The 21843-nt window shown below is 40.9% G+C and overlaps 1 protein-coding gene across 4 annotated transcripts in view; it reads left to right on the forward strand.

Moving 5' to 3' along the window:
- The first annotated feature begins 4438 nt into the window (after window positions 1-4438).
- USP3 (ubiquitin specific peptidase 3) overlaps window positions 4439-21843 on the forward strand; it is a 49184-nt gene continuing 31779 nt past the window's right edge. For 2 of the 4 annotated variants that reach the window (XM_032750303.3, XM_072933932.1), the window contains exon 1: window positions 4439-4685. In XM_032750303.3, the coding sequence (XP_032606194.1) occupies window positions 4595-4685 (91 nt within the window). In that variant the 5' untranslated portion in view covers window positions 4439-4594. Of the gene's footprint in view, window positions 4686-4707; window positions 5118-5179; window positions 5848-21843 lie in introns of those variants that run through there. The other 2 variants (XM_041718472.2, XM_030281891.4) reach the window with 2 other exon arrangements.

The following is a 21843-nucleotide window of genomic DNA, read 5'->3' on the forward strand; positions in this document are numbered from 1 at the left end:
CACAAGGAAAAATGAAGCTACTGCATCATTAGATCATATCATAATACATACTCATGGCAAGTAATGTTTTCAAATATTTAACACCACCAACTTTATTTCTGAGGAATACAGCAGAACAAAAGAACTCTCCATGCAAACTTCCCCACTCCTAATGTAAATTCTTAGTATATATGCAAGATACCAATTCAGGACCAAATTCTAAGCTCAAATGCTCTCAGGTGGAGCCTATAGCATATATGGATGACTATATATATATATATATATATATATATATATATCAGAACAGGCTCTTGTGTGAAATATCTCTGCTGTAGTAGAGATGATATGCTATATTAAATAGAAATTTCTAATATACAGTGCTAAATCACAAGCTCCTGTTCTGCACTGATTGCTCCCATTATAAGCATGCCTATAGGATTTATATTAGCTACCATCAAAAGTACTCTGATCTGAGGAAGGATGGGAGCAAGAGGTGAGGCACTGGTTCCAAATCAAGTGATTTGTACTGAAGAAATCTTATTGAAAAAGCTAACCAAAAAGGAAAATTATACCCAGAGCTCCTACTTGGGTTTTCCTCTGAACCCAACATGTACACCTCACTGCAAACCACTTAAAACTACCCGTTGTAAGCAAAGCTTTTGAGATCTGAGTGCTAAGAGTTGCATTAGTGATCAATTATTTTTCAATCAGCAAAGAGGCTGCATTACAAACATGCTTATACTGGTCCTTATGTGTAAAGACATTTGATGGTTCCAGGATGGTTTGGGTGGATACAGACGAGAGATCTCTGCTGAACGTTCTTGGAGGATAAGGTTTATTCGGGATGGAGAGAGGCCCTGCCTTGAGCTGTGTCACAGCTCGTGGCCAGGCCTGAGGTGATGGAGGAGGGGAGAGACAAAGGGAAGAGCAAGGAACCCAGGAGGGGGAATCCAGGAAGAGGGAGGAAGATCCAAGAGGGCGTCTAGCCCCCCCAGAGACCCCATATCAGGGGGCTTCAAGGTGGGCTGGAACAGGACCTGGGCCAATGGGGTCACAGGCACCTGATGGTTCAGGGGAGGGTTACAGGTGTGGGGTGAACCATACATTGGGGTGAGATGGAACAGTCCATTTGGCTTTTGGACCCCGCTGTAGGTGAGGGCATTGTCCAGCCAGTAGGAGGCATGATATTCAACCTGGCTGTACTATTGTGGTTCTTAATCATACTTATCTATCCTTCCCAACACTTATGCATCATCACATATGTGATAACTGCTATGCATCCTTACTCCCTAACAGATAAACTCATCCTTACTTAAGCACTTATCTTGGTGGCTAGAGACAAAAACACTTAAAGGCTGCCACATTTTCCATGGGGATGGCAACTAAAACAAATAAATGAGCACATTTTTGTACAGAATTACACTGTTCAAAGGTGCAGTGAATGGCTGTCAACCTACAGATGAAAAAAGAAAGAAAACTCCATTATTATCTTGCAAAGGGACAAGGGATAAAGTCAGTAATACGAGTGCTAAAGTGAACGTAGACAACCAAAAGCATATAAATGTGTTTATTTTACCATATTTAAATTTAATCTTGTTAATATGTTGTTTCCTTACTTTGAAAGACTAAATATACTGCTAATACAATCCACACAGAGGTAAGAACTGACTGTGGTTTCTAGTGCTTGGCGAAGGCCAAGTGATGCAGGTACAAGGGGAAAGTGAGAAGAGCAGATCTAATTGAGGTTTCTTACTCATTCTTTGTGTGTAAGGTTGGGTGGGGCACAATACAGGATTGAATGCATGCATTGGTTGGAAAAGACAGCAACTGCAGTCAAACTGCTGCTTTAATGTATTGTCTTCATTATACATTATGGTAGAGGTTGCAGAGTAAAAAAAGGACCTTTAGGCTAATGTAAAGCATTACACCACCTTTTTAAAAGCTCCTTAAACTAGTAATTCTTAGATGTATATCAAGGTTTGTATGTTGTATGAAGCAAATTTAAATATTGTTTGCCCAGTTGATTTTTTTCTCTATTTGTATATGCTTTTTCAAAAATTATATACATTTTAATACAATTTTATATAAAATATTATATAAATTTATAAATATAATAATACATTAATTTCAAATTCTAAATATTCATTTTTATAATATAAATGTATATACAATAGTATATAAATTTTTATACAGGTTATATATAATATAACCAGAAAACTATATGATGGGAATGTTACTTACTTAATAGATCAAATATTACAAGTTTGGAGGATGGGGGAGTGTGTGAGGAAGATCTATTGCTTTGTGTCAAGGTAACATTTGCAGCCATTTAATTCATAGTTTGGTATCAATGACCTAATGCTGCTTCTAGCTATACAGCTAGAAATGCAAACTAATTCCATAGAGTGTAGACCAAGTAGTTTCTGATGCTGTGAAGAATTGGGTCTTTCATACTCTGAATTTCCCCCCCTTGTATAAACAGGGTGAAAAAGAACAAGAGTAAAGAATGACATTTTGCCAAGGAGATTAGTGACCACCAAGACATCTTTGATATGAATATTTAAAGTAGATCATCTGAAAATCCATACAGAACTGTCAGTTTCTAAAGTATTCCTCCATGAAATAGTGCAGTACCACATATAATACATTGAGATAGATACTTTCTGTGTCTACACAAAGGTCATGAAACAGGCAAAACCAGTGGCAAAATTGTGTTTCTCACATTAAGGTTAGAGAAAGTGTCTAAAACTCCTAATATGCAATGGTTATCATAATTTCTTAGACTAAAAAATCCCCACTTTCATGCTGGTGGCCTTCATTTACTCTATTTGAAAAGCAACTGCATTTGGTATTGCAAATTGCTGAGTGTGAGAACTGTTATTCTATGTTGTCTGGAAAAGCCATTACACAACATCTGTACTTTTATTACCACTTAAATGTTACAGTCATAAAGTAGGAAATTTACAAACAAGCTAAATTTGAGGCCATGTAGCTCTTAAAAAAATGCTGGCACAAGCCTCACGCCATGTATCTTACGGAACCAAACACTGGATGAGAGGCTGGACATGAGCTGGCTGGCAATCAGTGCATGCAGCCCAGAAAGCCAGACATGCCCTGGGCTGCAGGGAAAAGGGGGGGATTCTGCTCCACTCAGGTGAGACTCCACCTGCAGAGCTGCCTCCTGCTCTGGGGACCCAGCACAGGGAAAAGGGGGGGATTCTGCTCCACTCAGGTGAGACTCCACCTGCAGAGCTGCCTCCTGCTCTGGGGACCCAGCACAGGAAGGATGTGGAGCTGCTGGAGTGAGTCCAGAGAAGGCCACCAAGTTGACCAGAGGGGTGGAGCAGCTCTGCTGTGAGAATAGGCTGAGAGAATTTTGGGGATTGTTCAGCCAGAAGACAAACTTCAGGATGACCTAATTCTGGCCTTCCAGTATGTGAAAAATGCATATTTTATGACTGGCTTTTCGCAAATGTTACAATTAATATTATATGTGTAATGTTAGAAAGTTATGCTGTATTAATTCTTTTAAGTAGTGTGTTAAATGTAGTTTTATGTTACAACATAATGCTAAAATAGAAACTCTGCAATATAGGATTTGTTACAAGCTCAAGCAGGAAGATGAGATTATCAAGATACTCTTCACACAGAGATGTCAGCCAAGGGGGCCCATAAAAGGTTACAGTCTCCTTATCAGAAAAGACAAACATTCTTCTATCTTCTCACCGTCTTTTTGGAACCACCAGGATTAAGGAGAAGTTGACAAAAACCAGAAAAGTTCTTAATTTGTGAGGAATTTATGCATCATATATGAATATATGAATATATGAATATGCAACAGGCTATTGCTTTTAAGGTTATTCCTTTGTTCACAAGGTATGCTTTTCGTGACTTAAGTGTCCGAGAGCATCTGGACGTCTGTAAGTCTTTGCTTTTTATTGTCTTGTAATTGTCCTAACTCTAAATTGTATTACTCTAATTGTATTACGATTTTTATAATCGTTTTATTATTAAACAACTTTAAAAAATTTTAAAAACCAAGTGATTGGCGTTTTTCACACAGTACCTCAAGGGAACCTAAAGGAAAGATAGGGCATGACTATATGGCAGAGCATGAAGTGATAGAGGACAAATGGGAGCGGGTTCAGATTGAAAGAGAGCAGGTTTAGATTAGCTATTAGAATATTCTTTACTGTGAGGTTGCTGAAGCACTGTCACAGGTTGCCCGGAGAAGCTGTGGATGCCCCATTCCTGGAAGTGTTCAAGGCCAGGTTCGATAGGGCCTGGAGCAACCTATTCTAACGGAAGGGGTTGGAAGCGGATGCTCTTCAAGGTCCCTCCAGCCCACAGCACACCCCGAGCTCCGGAGGCCGCCGCCCGCCGGGCCGGGCCGGGCCGCTCGCAGCTGCCCTGGGGACGCCGGCTGCCCGCAAAGCCCGGCGGGTGGGAGCGGCGCGCGGAGCGGACGGGAGAGAGGGCGGCTGCCCGCAAAGCCCGGCCCGGCCGACCACGGCGCGGAGTGGGAGGCCGTGCTTAAGATGGCTGTTGTGCTCGGAGCGCCGCCGCTGTAGCGCTGCGAGGAGCCGCCCGCTCGCCCCGCTCCGCCGCGCCCGCCATGGAGTGCCCGCACCTCGGCTCCAGCGTCTGCATCGTACCCGACTCAGCCAAGTTCCCGCAGGGCTCGCCCTCCTCCTGGTGCTGCAGCGGTGAGTGCGGCCTGCGCTGCGCGGCCCTCCCGGCCCGAGGTGGCCCGGCTGTTCTTTGTCCTCGCTGCCCGGCGGGGGAGGGCTCGGGGACGCGGGGGAGGGCGGCTGCCCCAGCCTCCATCCGCCGGGGCCGCCCCGCGGGACCCTCTGAGGGGGGCTGCGCCTTCCAGCCGCCGCTGCGCCCGCGGGGGAGCTTCGTGTCGAGGCCGGAGAGGGGGCAGCTCTACCACCCCCGGCCTTGCCCCGGGCTACCAGCGCAGCGCTGTCCGGCCCGGGGTGGGCAGCGGACTTTGTCCCGGCGGGGCCGACGCTCGGCGCCGCGGAGCTCTGCGAGGCCGCGCTCCGCGCTCCTTTTTTCTGCCGGAGGAGCTGCGTGCTCGGTTCTGTCCCGGGACCGCGGCTGAGGGGAGGGGAGCCGCTGGCAACTGCAGGGTCAGTGTGTTCTTCAAATTGGACTGAGATTGCTTTTATATTTATATATATATATATATATATATATATATATATATATATAATACACGCTTTTGGAAGGAGTTTAGAGAGTGTAGTTTTAATAATACTATTACGGTTTAAGGTGTCGCTTGGGACCCCCCTTCAGGTCAAGGAGCATTTCAGTGAAGGTGGTCTGTGGGGGTTTGGGAATCACGCTTACCTGCCTGTGAATCGGTAGGAGTGTAGAAGTCGTATTTTTTTTAGTATTTTGCTCTTTGATTTAATAATGCAAATATCCTGTCGTCACTACTGTCCCTCACATGATCTTGTTTGTTCAGGGGCATTCCCTTTAAACGTGCCGTGCGCCAGGTGTTTTAAATTTAGCTTTCTACACAGATAACCCCCGGTGTTTGCTGTTGTTTTTTGTTTGCTGCATTGTGTTCAGTTGTGCTCCGCATGAAAGCAGACCCAACCACATCGATTTAACGTGCAAAGTAGGCCCTGCTTAGAGTAGTAGCGGGACTTGTGCCTGTGGGCACTGGAGAGAACGAGAGAAAGCCTCCTTTGGGAATGATCGACTAGGGAGCACTGAAGGGCTGGATGTATTTTAAGGTGTTCCTTTTTTTTAAAGGAAAGATGGTTCTCCTTTATCTCGTAGTGTCAGTGCCTTGGTGTGGGAAGGCTGCTGCTTACTTAACTTGTTCCCTGATTGCAGTTTCCGGGAGCCAAGGTGTGGTAGCGTTTCTGCTTCCTTTTGCAAAACCAGTTATTTTTCTCTGTAATGGTTTTGATTTAGAGGGTGTACACTTTACAGTGGAGTCATGTGGAGAAATGATTAGAAGGAAAGGAGAAGTACAGGAAAAATTGTTGTCCCTTATGCTTTTTTACACAAACAAATTGTTGACAAGAAGTCAGAATTGACTCTGTAAGTCCATCAGTTATCTTCAGAATACCAAGGGTAAGCAAAGTTGTCAACAAGCATATGGCAGTAGGGAACCACCCTTCAGAGAACTTAGATAAAAGTACCAAAACTAAAAAGATACTCTGAGGTATTAATATAACTTCCTAGCTTAAAATAATAGCTAGTTTATGGCTACCCTCCTATGCATTCTGCTTCTCAGAAAGAAGTTCAGCACTTAGAACAAATTTTTCTTTGTTGTTCAGAGGAGTTTCTCACAAACCAGCACTTACAGGGGAGAGCCAGCTGCTGGGCAATCACCTGACTTATTTTAGAGCACTGAGGCAGGAGGACAGTATGAGGGCTTTTGGCAACTGAATGATGATGGCACCATATCTAAGGGAGTTTGTTGTTTGTAACGCTTTTTAAGCAAATAAAGATAAGTCACACAGTACTTGCATAGATAACTGTTGAAGTCCTAGCAAGTGGCCAGAGAAAAAAGCTAGGTACATTGAATTTAAAACAGTCCAGTGAACAAACAGCAGGCTCTTGTTAATTTAAAGCAAATGAAATAGTGTATTTTTAAAAAACCTGTTGCATGTCTACTAGTATAGTAAAGCTGTAGTGCCTCAGTTCTCACTTCCAGCTAGTAGTATGTGATTATTGCTATATTAACTGCCTAATAGTATGTAGAGAACTGTCTTCTTATTGTTTGTACTCATTTTGGTGACTTTTTTAAAGATACATAATACTGGTTTATGTCAGGTCAGGCTAGATACTATGTCTTGTTTGCTGAGTTTGATGTAATTTTGTAATATAAAATAAAACAGACAATGCTGCGTGTAAATTAATACCTTGTCAAAATTTAAGGCATTTTCTATTACTTTTTGATGCTGTTTTCTAAGATTGTGTGGTTTTAATTCTGTTTGGTGGTGGTGGTGTCCCAGTTGTAGAAAAATATTTGGAAGGCAGTTTTCTGCAGTCTGTAATTACAAGGCATCTCTCATCAAGTATGTTGTCTTAAAATCAGAACTTGTCTTCGTAGTTGTTGCTGACCTTTCGAATAAAGGACAGTGATCCAGGATTTCTGGCAGCCACCTGATGTGCCAGTGATAGCAAAATGTTGCAAAATAGGTTGGAGAGTGAGTTTTAATTCAGACTGCCAGTGACTATTTTTGTCATTATCTGGGGTTCTAGAGATTTGTGGAGCTGTAGTTGCCATGCTTAGTGATGTACACTGATTAAGTATCTTTTCCTTGTCTCCACAAAACCTCCTGATTGGAAGAGGTAATAAGGTAATATGGAGGCACTTTTGAATATTGTTACTTGATCTTGAATATTGTGTCACTGTGTAGTGGAGGAGTGTTGCATTTGGTGCTGGTATTTGAAAGCCAGCCTTACTGAAGATAGCGAGTCTGTTAGAGGAGTGTGTGCATCAGCCTGAGGTGCTCTCAGTTGGCCTAAATAAGTTTCCCTTGAAAGCTTCCTGCCAGAGTTGCTTTGGAGGTCTTGTGATGAAGGAAGATTCTTAAAGAAGCACTGGGAGGAAACATTGCCAGCAAGGGTGTGATCCAAATATCAATGGGTTTTCTCTCAGTTAATAACCTATAATTATGTTCCTTTTTAAGTGTTTCTATGTCTTCTGTTGTGTTCCTGTTAGGTAGTTTGGAAGTCAGAGAATTTAAGGCCCCCCATTCATAAAGTGGTGTGCTTTCCCCTGGGTGTTTAATCCAGTCAGGCCTGCTGTGTACAGTAAGCAGTGCAGAAAGCAGCATATGTTTCCTTTGAGAAGTTTCAAAATTATCAAAAGAAAGTGCAGAATGTTTTTTTCTATTTTTTCTTTTTTTTTTCTTTTTAGCCTTTTCTTTTTAATTTTTTTCTTTTATTTTTCTTTTCTTAAATTTTTTTTTCTTTTCAGATCTATAGGCAGGTTGTTGTTGTAATTGGGTATTTAGGAGAAGATATATATGTAAAGTAGAAATGCTATAGAAACTGAAAATGGCTTTTAATCAGTGCTGTTATGTGAAATAATGTGAGCAGATATCTGCTAATTCCAATTGGAGTGTAGTCTTTCCATGCACTTTAATTTCTGAAATTTGTGCTGAAGTTGGAAGCAGAGTAGCTGGAGGCACTGGCAATCCTGTGTCACAGACTGAAGCTGTTGCATTTGTATGATGTGCCACACCTTCAGCACTGTTGAGCAAATCATGTAATTATTAAAAGTACTCTGGAACAGCTCAGATGTCGTATTTCTCAACAGTTTTTCATAGAGTCATCAAACCACGGGGAGCCGTGCCCCACCTAAATGAGATTGCAATCTTCAGCACACCTGTGGAAGTCTGGAGCAGTTTTCAATCTTTTTTCTGTGTTATTGAGGATTCATTAATTGTTCTCACTGGGCTCATTGGTTGTTCAATGTGGAACTGGAAGTTCTGTCTTTAGAAGAACAACTGTAGCTGGATAGGATTGAATCTACTGAAGTAGAGATTCTTTGATTTTTGGTTTTTTTTAAAGGGGAATTGCACTTGTGAAAGATGCTTAAAACTTGCTTTTTCAGATCACTGTCAGTTTAATACTATTTTTCCTCCTTAAAGACAATATTTTATTAAGTATTGAAGAGCAGTTCTGGCTGTAGACTGGTGTTTCCTTCAAAAGCTGAATATATGTGCCTGGCATCCATTTTTTGCATTTGATTTCTGTTGCATGAGAGTTGTTCTGGTGGTCAGAAACATATGTTGTGGGATTTGGAAATGACACTGGGAATATGAAAGTCAGGAGAGCCAGCACATGCAAGCTTTTTGAGGCCTCATGAACAGTGATTATGGTGGAAATCCACATGCTGAGTTAACGACTTTCTTTGTGTGTGTTTTAAGTTACTAAAATACTTGGTAAATTCAGTTTGTTCAGAATAACCCCAGATATCCCTGAGTGCTTATTTAGATTTGAGATCAAGTATTTTGGGCTGAGTAGAACTTTCAAGAACATGACTGCTCTGGGTCAGGCTGCTTTTGATGTTTTTTTTTGTTTGTTTGTTTTGTTTGCTGCTTCCCCCCCCCCAATCAGATTTGGTTTTCTCAGTTAAATTAGTCTCACTGTTCTGCTTTTACTGGAGTAGGTAATGCCATTTTGCCACACTGTGATTTCTGGCTTTGGATCGTTACAGTCAGTCCCAAAACAAGTCGAGTGTAAAAGCACAGGTACAGACTTTACCCTCTTGTCTTTCCTTTTCATCCCAGCTGCTTGCTAGTGTTACTTCTCCATTTCCGTAAGTATTTCTGTCTCTGTCTGCTTTTCCAGTTTTTTTAGCAGAGGTCCTAATTTCTTCTTTTCATGATTACTGTAATATAGGAGGAGGGAAAACTTGCTGAAACTGGAGAAGGGGTAGGTAGGACTTTATTCCTAAGAAAACTTCAGTTCTCTGCATGTAAACTGGGTGAGATCATGGATAGTGTGTGGACCTCATGGTCTGTATTGTGTGTGTGAGGATTATTTGTCACCCTATACCTGGAAAATTAATTTGGCCTGGAAATTGCCAGATTATTCTGAAATTTAAATGACAAAGTAAATATAATTTTAAAATTACCCCTTTTTATTTAGTAACTTTGATTTCAGAGTTGGATACTCTTTCACCTTTTCATTTCTCTGGGTCACTGCTATGCAGGAATGCTTGTTAGTAACTCTATTTTATAGGTTGTAATATCTCATTAGATTCATTCTCTGGCTGTTTTAAGTTAGCTTGTTAGATTTATGCTTTTTTAGACTCAGTCTTGTTTTCCTTAAATTTTTTTTTTTTTTTTTTTTTTTTTTTTTTTTTCAGTTTGAATTGGTTACTGATGTGTGCACTGACCATGGGGTCAGCAGCTGCCATGGCCTGTGAGGTGGAGCACACTGCTTTGGAACCAGTTCTGTTAGAAGATAGACATTTATTGAGATAGGATAAAAGTCTTAATTTTGGTCTCATAAATTAGATGGAAATTTTCTTTTAATTGCAAAAAATAAGTGAGTCTTTCAGATGATTAGTATCTTTTACAAGTTAGTAAACTTAAATTTATGGGGATTAATATTTTCTAGATTTTTTTTCTGAAAATTTTGTTTATACTCTACACAACAATCAATCTATCACAAAATTTGAACGTTAGATTCGGGAAGAGGTGCTTCAGAGGAAAAGAAGTCGACATTTAATATGTTGCATTTGAGAAACTAGATCTAACGTTCACGATGATTTTGAAGATAATTTTGAACGGCATACTTTACTACTGACTATTTTAAGTATCTGGTGCTTTGAAATGACTCTTCAAAGTGTGGCAGGTAAGGAGACAGGGTTGTCTGACATTGTGGAAGCAGAATGAGACACTAGTGTGTGTGGAGCAGACTCTTGATTTACCTCAGGTTAGGGTAAATCTCATTACAGATGGTTTCAATGTAAGCAGGATGATTTGCACCTGCCTTTTCCAAGCTCTTAAGGGGTATGTAGGTGTTAAACAATATCAGTCATTATGTTTTGATTGTATCAAGATACTGAGGGTGGCACACTTAGATTCCTTAAATTTTGTGGTTTTTTAGTAACATGTGTGTCTGAAGTTGACAGAGTGAAAGTTTCAGACCCAGTGTTTGGAATGAAATTAAGCTTTGAGCCATTTCTCATTTGATCAATAGCACTCACTTCATTTAGTACCCTGTTCATCTTTGCTTTTTGTTTTAAATAACATTCCTTACCTAGGTAAAAAATGATTAAAAGCCATTAATTAAAATACTCCATGAAGATTAGGAAGTGCAATTTAATCAAAAATTTGGATCTGAAAACTAGTTAAGGCTGTTGTGATTTATACTTCAGTATTGTTGGAGGAAACAGATTTTACTGTAGAGTGAAATGGAATTGCTTTTTGGTGCCCTTGTTATGGGAGCAGTGTAAGATTTTGTCCTTAAAAATTATTTTCCTTGATTATCAGAGGATGTGTTAAATGGTACTTGATATAATGACTACACTTGGCATTTAGCAGTCTTATCTAGTATGTCAAAGCAATCATCTGGGGTTACCCCCTTTGGAATATCTTGCATAATTTTAGATTTGTAAACATAGGTTGAGATTCCCGTGCTAGATTTAATTACCCAGGTGAATCTAATCCCAATACCCCCAGGCAAACTGGCAGAAAAAGGTGGTGGTTCTGGAAGTTGGCCTGACCCCGTGGTGCAAGCAGACAGCTTTTTGCCTGTGAAGCAAGGTGATACCCTCAGATTTGGGGATGGGGGTTGAAGGTCCTTATCAGTATCAAACAGGGAAATACTGGTTTTTCAAGGTAATTCATAGGTGTGAATGTGAACATCAGCTTGTCTGTGTCAAAATAGGTGTATTTTGAGAAAGAAAGCTCACTCTTTAAAATTTTTAAAAGTTTAGTAAGAGGTAGAAAGGATAGCACCTAATGCTGGGGTACGTGATGAACTGCAGAAGCACACCATTAAGTATAACAACTCTTCCTATATACTTTTTCATTGCATTGGTCTAATGCATATTAATGAATATTATATATATTCAGGCATTCCTTTGAGTTTACATGGTCCGAGAATTCTTTATCATAGTTCTACCCTTGACCTTATCAGTTCTACCCTTGACCTCATCTTAAGAGTACATGCCACAATGCAGATGGGATTTTGAGTCTTGTATTTTATTTCTTCACGAGTACCCCTTGTCTGTGGTTTGTGGTTTTATTGTTAGCCAAAGGGTCTGTGCTATATGCTTCCTTGTGCTTTTGGTGTTGTCTGTTTTTTTTCCAATGTTATCATACAGATGTTATAGCTGTTTTTACAAGTACTTTCAATTAACATTAGCTATTTCACAATTGTCAGCTACAAAAATAAAGGGATTAGTTATTATTTCACAACTACAATTACTTCTGCAAAAGTTAATGTTATAATACACAGTACATAGCCTCTATTTTAATATTTTGCGCAAGCCTGAACTATAATGTATATATTTATTACACTAAGATATGCAGTTTACACAGAGATTAGGATATTAACCATAAAAGGCTGACAAATTACATCATATCAAAAGAGATTACAAACTGTACTATATTAAAATAATTTACTAAAGCTAATAATAGTGAAAGATAATAACTACATAGTTATTTATAATGTTTTCTCACAATAAACTTGACCTTTTTAATTTTTTTGAGGTTTTACCTTTCAGTTCATGTTTTGATTTGGTAATGTTTTCATCCACCATGCATTTCTTTCTCTTTGGTCACAGGGATGGTTTAATGTGTCTTTTGCGACACATTATACATTTTTGGTATTGGCAAAGTAGGAATGTAATAGTGGCAACTACAAACAGATTATTACTAGATCATATAAAGAAAGCAAGAAGACTTCTTTCTGTCTTTCTCGTTTCCCCTCCTATTCCCAGCTTGCGTATTTTGACCTGCTATTAATTGCTGACTTACTCAAAATGGCATTACACTGTTGGCTTTAATGTGTTTTTTTCTAGCTGCTGTTTGAAAATGAGCATTTATTTGTCTTGCTCTAACATAAAGATTTACGAACTTTTTTTTTTTTGGGGGATGCTGCGGCTACACTGAGGAACGATATCTGTTTTTCTGTGAAGGCTAAAAGCATTCAATTTTAAAATATCTGTATTTAAATTTGTATTCTAATTAGTTATCAAAGTAGCCGAACAACTAAAAAGTGTTTTTAGAGTGTAAAGGAGAAATAGAGGCAGTAATGTTTAAAAAAGGCTTTTGGTTATGCCTGTTCATTAATATTAGACTGCCTCTGTTGTTTTCTTTCAGTCTGTCTTTCCATACTTTTCACTGTGCTTTCAGGTAGGATGTGATTTTTGTGGTATATGCAGGAAGATCAACTGCTGACATGTCTGTGTTTTCCTGAAGTTTGGCTGGACATGTAGAAAGCTGAAATTCTCAGAAGAAATGGCAGTGGTGTAGCCTGGGAGCTGAATGTCTGCGTGTGGCTGGAAGCACTGATCCTGTCTCTGTAGCGCTGCTGGGAGTGACCTGACTTTGGTTTGGCACCTCCTCCCCCCAGTTCAGCCACATCCTGGGACCTGTTTATACTGCTTAGAAGTAGTTTTCCTGACTTCCTTGTCTGCTTTTCCATCACTGCACTGAGAATACAGGCAAACAAAAACGCCTGCATTTTTGTAACATTCCTGTTTCTCAGTGTGGAATTCTGACTGCATAATCTGAATGCTGCACTGAAGCCAGTGTTGAGTGTGGGGATGAGAATTTCAGGCCAGTGAAGCAGCCCACCTTGTTCTCTGACATTCTTCAGTGTTAGGAATGTGTTGGGCACTTCAGTGACCTACGATTCTGTGAGAAGTTGTGCACCTACCCCTGCTTTATATTCTCACGCAGGTGTTGTTTTGTATATCTAAATTATATATGGTTTTCCACTGTAGATGGGAATGGTTCACTGTAACCATGTGAAATTTCTTCTATGAAACTGAGCAATGCTTTTATTTAGCACAAGGAGGAGGAAACTCCATGTACAGGTATGCATGAGCACAAATAGTAGTTCACAAATTATCACTAAATCACTTGTCTTCATACTAGAAACCTGATCTTTTGGATTTTGTCTGAAAGATAAGGACGGGGAAGTAACTTGTGTTTTTTTCCATAGCTGCAAGGGAGGGTTATTTCTTTCTTTAAATATTCTTGGTTTTATTTAAATTCTCTTATATTTGAATGTGATTTGAGTCAGGCTATGACTTGATATTGTTGAGACTTCTTCATTGTGAAAAAAGGTATTAACATTTTTAAATGTTTAGTAGTGCATATTAGGAGACTTGCTTCCTTGTTAGTTTTCTTGCTTTGTTATAAATGTAATTGAAATTTCCTTAATCTTAACTTTTAGTTTAGTTATGTGTATGTTAGCTCATTTTAAATCAAAGCATTTTAAATAGTATAATTGAAAACCTTTTTCCTTTTTGTCTGGTTTAGTTTTGGTTAGAATGCTGTTTTTCTAAAATATGCAGTAAAGATGTCTACAAATGAAAAAGTTGTGCAACATATTGTTAAATAGATTTTTTTTTTTTGGTAATGGTTAAGAGTTTAGAGCAAATTAAATGCATGTATGAACTGCTTTTAATGGGGCGAGAGAAGGAGGGAAAGAAAAACTTTCTGAAATTTAGTTTGAAAACAAATGGGAGTATTCTTTAAAACCTGGACAATAAAACCAGCTGGCTTCTAAGTGTAGAACATGTCACTAGTTTTCGAAGCCTGTAATGTTCCTTTTTCCTGTATTCTTTGTTAAAAATGGGGTTTTCATCTGTTCAGGGGTGAAAAAAATACTCTTGCGACATTTACTTTCTTTTTCAGTCACCTGACTTTCATTACAGTTATTTACCTGGCATTTACTGGCTGCCTTAAATGTGGAGCAGATGCATTTCCCACATACATAATATGCTTTAAACATTCCCCAGCCAAACAAAAAAAAAAAAAAAACCACAGTCAACAAGCATGCACATTTAACTCTGTATTTAACTTTGAAAAGCATATTCCTAGATTATAAGATAGGGTTAGTATTCTTACTGCACTTCTGGGTATGTTAAGGCCTACCCTGTCTTTTCAGTACTTTTGATTCCTCCTGGATGTAAACATACAGTAAGGTCAGATAATGATAAAGATTTTGTGTACACTTAAAGGAACTGCCTTTTTAAATACACAAATGATTGTCAGAAGCTGGGAACCAGTTGTGTTGGTGTATGGGAACTTAGTAGTAAGGAACTTACTACTCCTGTTAGTCATTTTTACATACTGCTGGTAAAAATACTAATGTACCTTGGAGGATACTTGTATTCTTTAAGTCTTCTTTGTTCCTGGCAATAAGGTGTTTTTTCAATGCCAGTGTCTGATTCTGCACATATCCACCTACCCTGCAATCTTGACTGATGTTCTGTGATGAGGAAGACTTGCAATTTTTGCCTTGAGATGCTGTTTATTGTATATACTGGTTTGTAAGTGAGTTTGTGGGCCAGGAGGAAAGAGTGCACATGGCTCTTGAATGCTGTGATTTGGTCCATTCATCTTGGTGGAAAATTCTTGGTTCCAGTCTCAATTTTAAAAACTGAGTGTTTAGTTTGGTGGATTTTGAATGTAGAGTGCACGGATATTCCTTGCTGTGGAGCCTGCAGCATGGGTAAAAGCTGTAACTGCTTGTCGATTTCTTGGGGTTCAGAAGGTCGGGGTGACCCTGAGATCGTAAAGAGTCTTTGCTTCCCTAGCCTGACACAGCCAAAGGAGGAGCCTGGAATGTGTCCGATTGCGCTTTCAAAGTTGTTTATTTCTTCTTATCTATTACATTCTTTCTCTGACCTGTCGAGCTCTGGCTGACAAGGAGGCCATGGACATCTGCCCCTGAGCCTTGGGCAGCTCCCACCCTATATACTCAAAACTACGTGTACTATGTTTACAACTTATTACCAATTCCCATCACCCATGTTAGACTGTGAATCTCTACCTTAAACCAGTAGAAAGGTGTCACCATCATGCCAAGACATGGAGGATAATACAAAGGGGAAGAAGGCTAGGACATGCCCAAATTCCTCCATCTTGTACCTCCTTAAACCCCATTCTAAAAATCCCAAAATTCTACTTTTCCACCCTGTGTTGGTTCAAATATCAGACCACTAAAACCCTTGTGACTTGTAATTCCTCATACAAAATTGACAACTTTTTCCACAGGCTAAAATCGAAGCCACAGATGTGTTGCAGAATTTCTGAGAGAGAGAAGGCATGATTTATGTCTGGAGTAAGAATTGAGCTACCCCTCAGACTAGGCCCCTGATAAGCGGCCTTGGTGAGGCCTGGAAGCCTTTGACACAGTAATAAATTAGTTGTGGTGCAGTTAGAGATTATGTTAAGGTGACTACAAAGTAATGAGCTATCTGAGTGTGAATTCGGGTAGAGCTGCAGTGTGAAAAGGCTGACCACCTTAAGGCAAAGGTGAACAATGTTAGCTTGCCAATGAGAGTGCCTTGTAAACTGTAAACTATATGGAAGTCTATATAAACTGCCATCTTCTCACTAATAAAAGGAGAATTTTTTTTAACCCAATTGGCTCAACCTGCGTTCATCCTGTCCAGCACCCCCTCATATTTTAAGAAGTCCCTGCTTTTTCTGGCGCCCGAACAGGGACTCAGGAGGCTCCAGTGGCTCCCAAATTGCCTTAGAGGCAACGGGGAACATCTCCAAATTGCGTGAAAGGAAGACACGCGACAAGAACATTCTGATCCCAAATCATTATAGTGACGGGGATCAAGGTGCCAGAGCAATCAAAGACTCCAGACTCCAAATCGTGCTGACTGCAATGGGAGATGGTTTCCAAAACGCTTGTTTTGCGTCGGGAAATGCAGGAGCAAATGCTGAAGACTCCGCAAGTTCACTCATCGACCACGCAGCATGGGTGGACCAAATGGAGTGGGGTGCTGGAGCGAGTGTTTCTGCTGGCTCGAGAAAAAGCTGGGAGTGCCTCGCACTGGTGGTTGAGGTAAGCTGCAAACTAAGAGGGTGGACGTGACCACGGAAGGAGACTGGTAGGCTTCGTTGCGGCTTCTTTTGCATATCTCTCCAAGAGAGAAGAAAAGGTAAAAGATACTGATTTAGAGCAGCTGGCTTTGTGGGCCAGAAACCAGGGAAAATTACAGAAGTCCTCACTCATCTCTTGCAAGACGGGGTGGCAAACACTACAGCAGCGGGCTGTGGCGGCGAGCACTGGCCAGCTGCCTGGGTGGAACACAGAAGCGGCCGGCCAGGCAGGCGCGGAGCCAGTTGGCGAGGGGCCAGCTGGCGCGGAGCCTGAGGCAGGCCCAGGGTGGTGCAGATTTTGGCGGAACAGAAGGTTCCTTGTTGCTGAGCAACAACGCAAGGGGAGAGAGGGGCTTCCCGGCACCAGAGCCGTGCTGGAGTCAGAGCAGGCGGGGTGCGGCCATGGCGGGGGTGTCTTTTCCCACATCCCCATGGTGATGCAGCAAGGACGGGAGTGAGACAGTGTCGCCCCCTCATCTCCCTAGAAACCCAGCCATGGCAGCGGCACGCCCACGTGGAGGGGGAGGCCCCCTCCCCGCAGCACCCAGCCATGGCAGCGGAGACGTCTGCACGGCACCATAGTTGCTGCAGCAGCGACATCACCGAGGGCAGCAGCACCACCGATGGTGGGATGGCAACACTACAGCAAAAATTTCAACAGCATTTTTCCAATTTCTTACAAGAGTCAGAAGACGTAATGGAAGGTACAGCAGTACCGAGTCATTCTCCAAGATGCAAAGAAGGATGAACATTATGCAAATCAATGTTATTTCAAATATGATATAGATGAAAAACACTGTATAAAGATAGAAGTATTAGTAATGATTTAACTACCAAAAATGTCTCTGAAAGCAAAGCATTTGAGAAATGTCAGTCAGATGGGATGTTGGTATTGAGTTTGTAATCTTTATTTTTGGGTTTTATAGACAATAAGATAAATAGTGGTTGTTATTAATGTTATATGAATGCTTTAGAAAGATTGTCTTAAACTATTTTAAATACTTCTTGTTGATAAGTTGATCATATAGTGGGAGTTGTCTGATTTTCGTGATAAAAATTACTATTAAGGTATTAAGGTATTGAGGTGTTGTTATGGTATTTGCAGTCAGTTTTCATATGTTTTATTGTCTCTTTAGGTGATTGATTACAGGATGTGTTTCTTCAGGATCCTGTGTTTTTGATTTTTTAACTACTCATATGGTTTTTTTGTCCAGTCTTTTATGCAGCTGCAGTTCATCTCCCCTCACACTTCCATTGTCCAGATTTTGGTTAAAGATTTCAGACTTCACATTTTCTGATTTCTGAAGAGAGTACTTGTTGTGTTTAGAGAATTTCTGTCTTGAAAGAAATTTTAGACAGATTTGATTATTTGATGGTTTGATAAATTTTTAATCGTAAGGTTTTTTACTCATAACTGATATTTCTAAGACTTTTGTTTCATAATGTGTTAAAGAAGATCCTCTAATTAGAGTTCGAGTTCTGAACAAGCTCTGGCTCTACTTGGATGGAGTGACTGACCCAGGTGTTTTCTGCATCAAAAAGTATTCAAGTCCTTTTGGCTTGACAATTTGACCATATATGACAGCTAAGCCTGTGTTTAAAGGGAGTTTGGACAGACATGAATCCGGATGGGATTTCTCCAAATCTCTGTTGTTTTCAGGTTTGTCAGCTGCTGCAGACTCTGGGATGACAATTTGATATTGTAGCGCTTGGTAACTGTGATTTTATATGTAATATTAATTGTGTATTATCTGATTGTTTTGTATTTGTTGTTAGTTTCTTTACTACATGTATTGTTCTGTTCTTGATGTCTTTTCATGTTTATAACAAAGATGTTGGTATCTCCATTTCTTCATGCAATTTTAAGAAACAGAATTGAGAAATAACCTTCCAGTCCCTGTGGGGATGTTGGGTTTTTTTGTGTTTTAACAGGTACAGAATCTGGATGGATTTCAATGAAGAATATAGAATTTATCAACTGCAAGAAAGCACTGATCTCTCCTTAAGTGGGAGCAGAAGATGCACAGAAAATGTAGATTGTGCAAAGATTTGTATTTCACCCACAGAAGACCGTGGACTTCGGGTTTTTTATAAATGTGTGGTTTTAGTGATGTTATAGAATTTGGTTACTAGGTTTTGATTGGTTTTACTAAGGCCTGTGATTCTTCTGTTCATTTTGCCATTGTTTTTCAATGGCAAAAGAAAAAGAGGGACAATAAGTTAGATAATCATAAGCATAACATTAAGTTTATCATAACTTATAGTTTGTATTTAGAATAAAGTTTTCTCCTTTCATATTAGACAGGGCAATCAAGAACATGAGAAATATGTAGTGGGGCAGAGTGTTTCTATTAATTAGTGTTTTAGTAACTAAGGTATTTAGAATGCTTGACAAGAGACAAAACAAGTGGATCACTTGGGCTGAACACTTGGGGAAAGATTAATTTTGCCTGTTAAATACATCATGTAATTCTTTTCATACCTGCTTGATTGGAGTTCCACTGGTTTCAATGGCAGAGTTCAAAGCTTAGACTCTAGCCAGAATAAATCCAAAAAGGGTATTCTGGGAGCACAAGCTGTTGCATTCAGGCAAAGTCTTAAAATTGCTGATGTCAAACCTCAAGAATTCAATCTTTTGGGTTCTGTCCCAAGAAATCATTGTTTGATAACTGGCTCAATTCTTTAGGTTTTGCTAGTATAGTCAAAGATTTAGTTCATTTTGGTATTGTATTTTTTCTTACTACTGTAATTATTTTAGTTTTTATACCGTGTTTATTACAATGTACGCAGAAGATAGTGCACCGCGCCGTCAAGTCAGCCTGGGTAGCTCAAAAAGAAAAAGAGGGAATTGTTGCAGAATTTCTGAGAGAGAGAAGGCATGATTTATGTCTGGAGTAAGAATTGAGCTACTCCTCAGACTAGGCCCCTGATAAGCGGCCTTGGTGGGGCTTGGAAGCCTTTGACGCAGTAATAAATTAGTTGTGGCGCAGTTAGAGATTATGTTAAGGTGACTACAAAGTAATGAGCTATCTGAGTGTGAATTTGGGTAGAGCTGCAGTGTGAAAAGGCTGACCACCTTAAGGCAAAGGTGAACAATGTTAGCTTGCCAATGAGAGTGCCTTGTAAACTGTAAACTATATGGAAGTCTATATAAACTGCCATCTTCTCACTAATAAAAGGAGAATTTTTTTTAACCCAATTGGCTCAACCTGCGTTCATCCTGTCCAGCACCCCCTCATATTATAAGAAGTCCCTACTTTTCAGATGTTTTTGACATCATGCCAGGGTCGTCAAGACCCCTGCCAGGGTCTCGAGACAGCCAGGGCAGCCAGAGGGTGTCCTGGACTCTGACAACTGCTCAGCTGGGTCAAAGTTTCACTTGGTCCCTTGTTTTGTCTTACTGTTCCCCAAAAGAAGTACTTACTCATGGGAAGGAATTGGTAGTCCTACCTCAACATTTAGAAGTTGTCTGTAAAGGTCTTTCAAGGGTAGGAGGTATGTACATTAAACTTGGGATGTTCACATCTTGAATGAAAGGGGATTTTGTGGAGAAAACTCCTCTGTTGATTTATTCAGTCGTTGAAGAAACTTTTGTTTGCATCCAGAGGGAGTTCCAGAGCTGTGAATTCCAGCAGTGGGCAGAACCTTTTTGCAGCTTTAGCATGTAAGCCCAGAGGAGGGACCACATCCAATGCATTTGTCTCTTTGATCACAGAATCACAAGGTTGGAAGAGACCTTAGAGATCATTGAGTCCAACCCATTCCCTAACACCTCAACTAAACCATGGCACCGAGTGCCACATCCAGTCTTTTTTTAAACACATCCAGGGATGGTGGCTCCACCACCTCCCTGGGCAGACCATTCCAGTACTTTATCACCCTTTGCGTGAAAAACTTTTTCCTAATATCTAGCCTATATTTTCCTTGACGCAGCCTTGAGACTGTGACCTCTCATTCTGTCAGTTGCTGCCTGGTGACAGAGACCGACCCCCACCTGACTACATCCACCCTTCAGGAAGTTGTAGAGAGTGATAAGGTTGCCTCTGAGTTTCCTTTTTTCCAGGCTAAACAACCCCAGCTCCCTCCTCATAGGCTTGTGTTCCAAGCCCCTCTCCAACCTTGTTGCCCTCCTCTGGACATGATCCAGCGTCTCAACATCCTTCCTAAACTGAGGGGCCCAGAACTGGACACAGCACTCAAGGTGTGGCCTCACCAGTGCCGAGTGCAGGAGGAGAATGACCACCCTGCTCCTGCTGGCCACACCATTCCTGATCCAGGCCAGGAGCCATTGGCCTTCTTGGCCACCAGGGCACACTGCTGGCTCATGTTCAGCCGGCAGTCAACCAGTACCCCCAGGCCCCTCTTTGCCTGGGCACTGTCCAGCCACACCATCCCCAGCCTATAACGCTGCAGGGGCTCTTGTGGCCAAAATGCAGGACTCAGCACTTGGACTTAATAAACTTCATCTTGTTAGACTCTGCCCATCTATCCAATTGTTCCAGGTCTCCCTGCAGAGCCCTCCTACCTTCCAACTGATGGACACACACTCCCAGCTTAATGTGGTAGGCAAATTTACTAACGAAGGACTCAATACCCTCATCCATGTCATCAATAAAAATATTGAACAGAACTGGCCCCAGCACAGACCCGTAAGGGACACCACTGGTGACTGTCCTGAGCTGGATACAGCACCGCTCACCACCACTCTCTGGGCCGGCCATCCAGCCACTTCTGAACCCAGCAAGAGTGTTCCTGTCCAAGCCGTGGGCTGCAGCTTTTCCAGGAGTGTGCTGTGGGAGACAGTGCCAAAGGCCTTGCTGGAGTCCAAATAGACAACATCCACAGCCTGCCCCACATCCACCAGGAGGGTCACCTGGTCATAAAAGGAGACCAGGTTGGTCAAACATGACCTACCCCTCCTAAATTCCTGCTGACTGGGTCTGACACCCTGGTCATTCTATAGGTGCTGCATGATGACATTCAGTATAAATTGATCCATTATCTTGTCAGGTACTGAGGTCAGGCTGACCAGTCTATAATTGCTAGGATCCTCCTTCCCACCCTTTTTGTGTTGATGTTTCTCATAGGTTAATAACTTGAGTGATTCCTTACTTAGAACACCACCTTAGGTGGATGGCTCTCAAACACCTGATGCCTGTTGTATATTGCATATGGGAAATTTTATATGTTCAATTCAGAGCTGTTTTGGCAGATCACCTTACAAATTTTGCGTAGAGTGATGGCTTTTGGCCTGTCTTCCCCTTGGCTGCAGTTAATTTAAAGGACTAAG

Source organism: Taeniopygia guttata, chromosome 10 (genome assembly GCF_048771995.1).
Source record: "Taeniopygia guttata chromosome 10, bTaeGut7.mat, whole genome shotgun sequence".
Lineage (NCBI taxonomy): Eukaryota > Metazoa > Chordata > Aves > Passeriformes > Estrildidae > Taeniopygia > Taeniopygia guttata.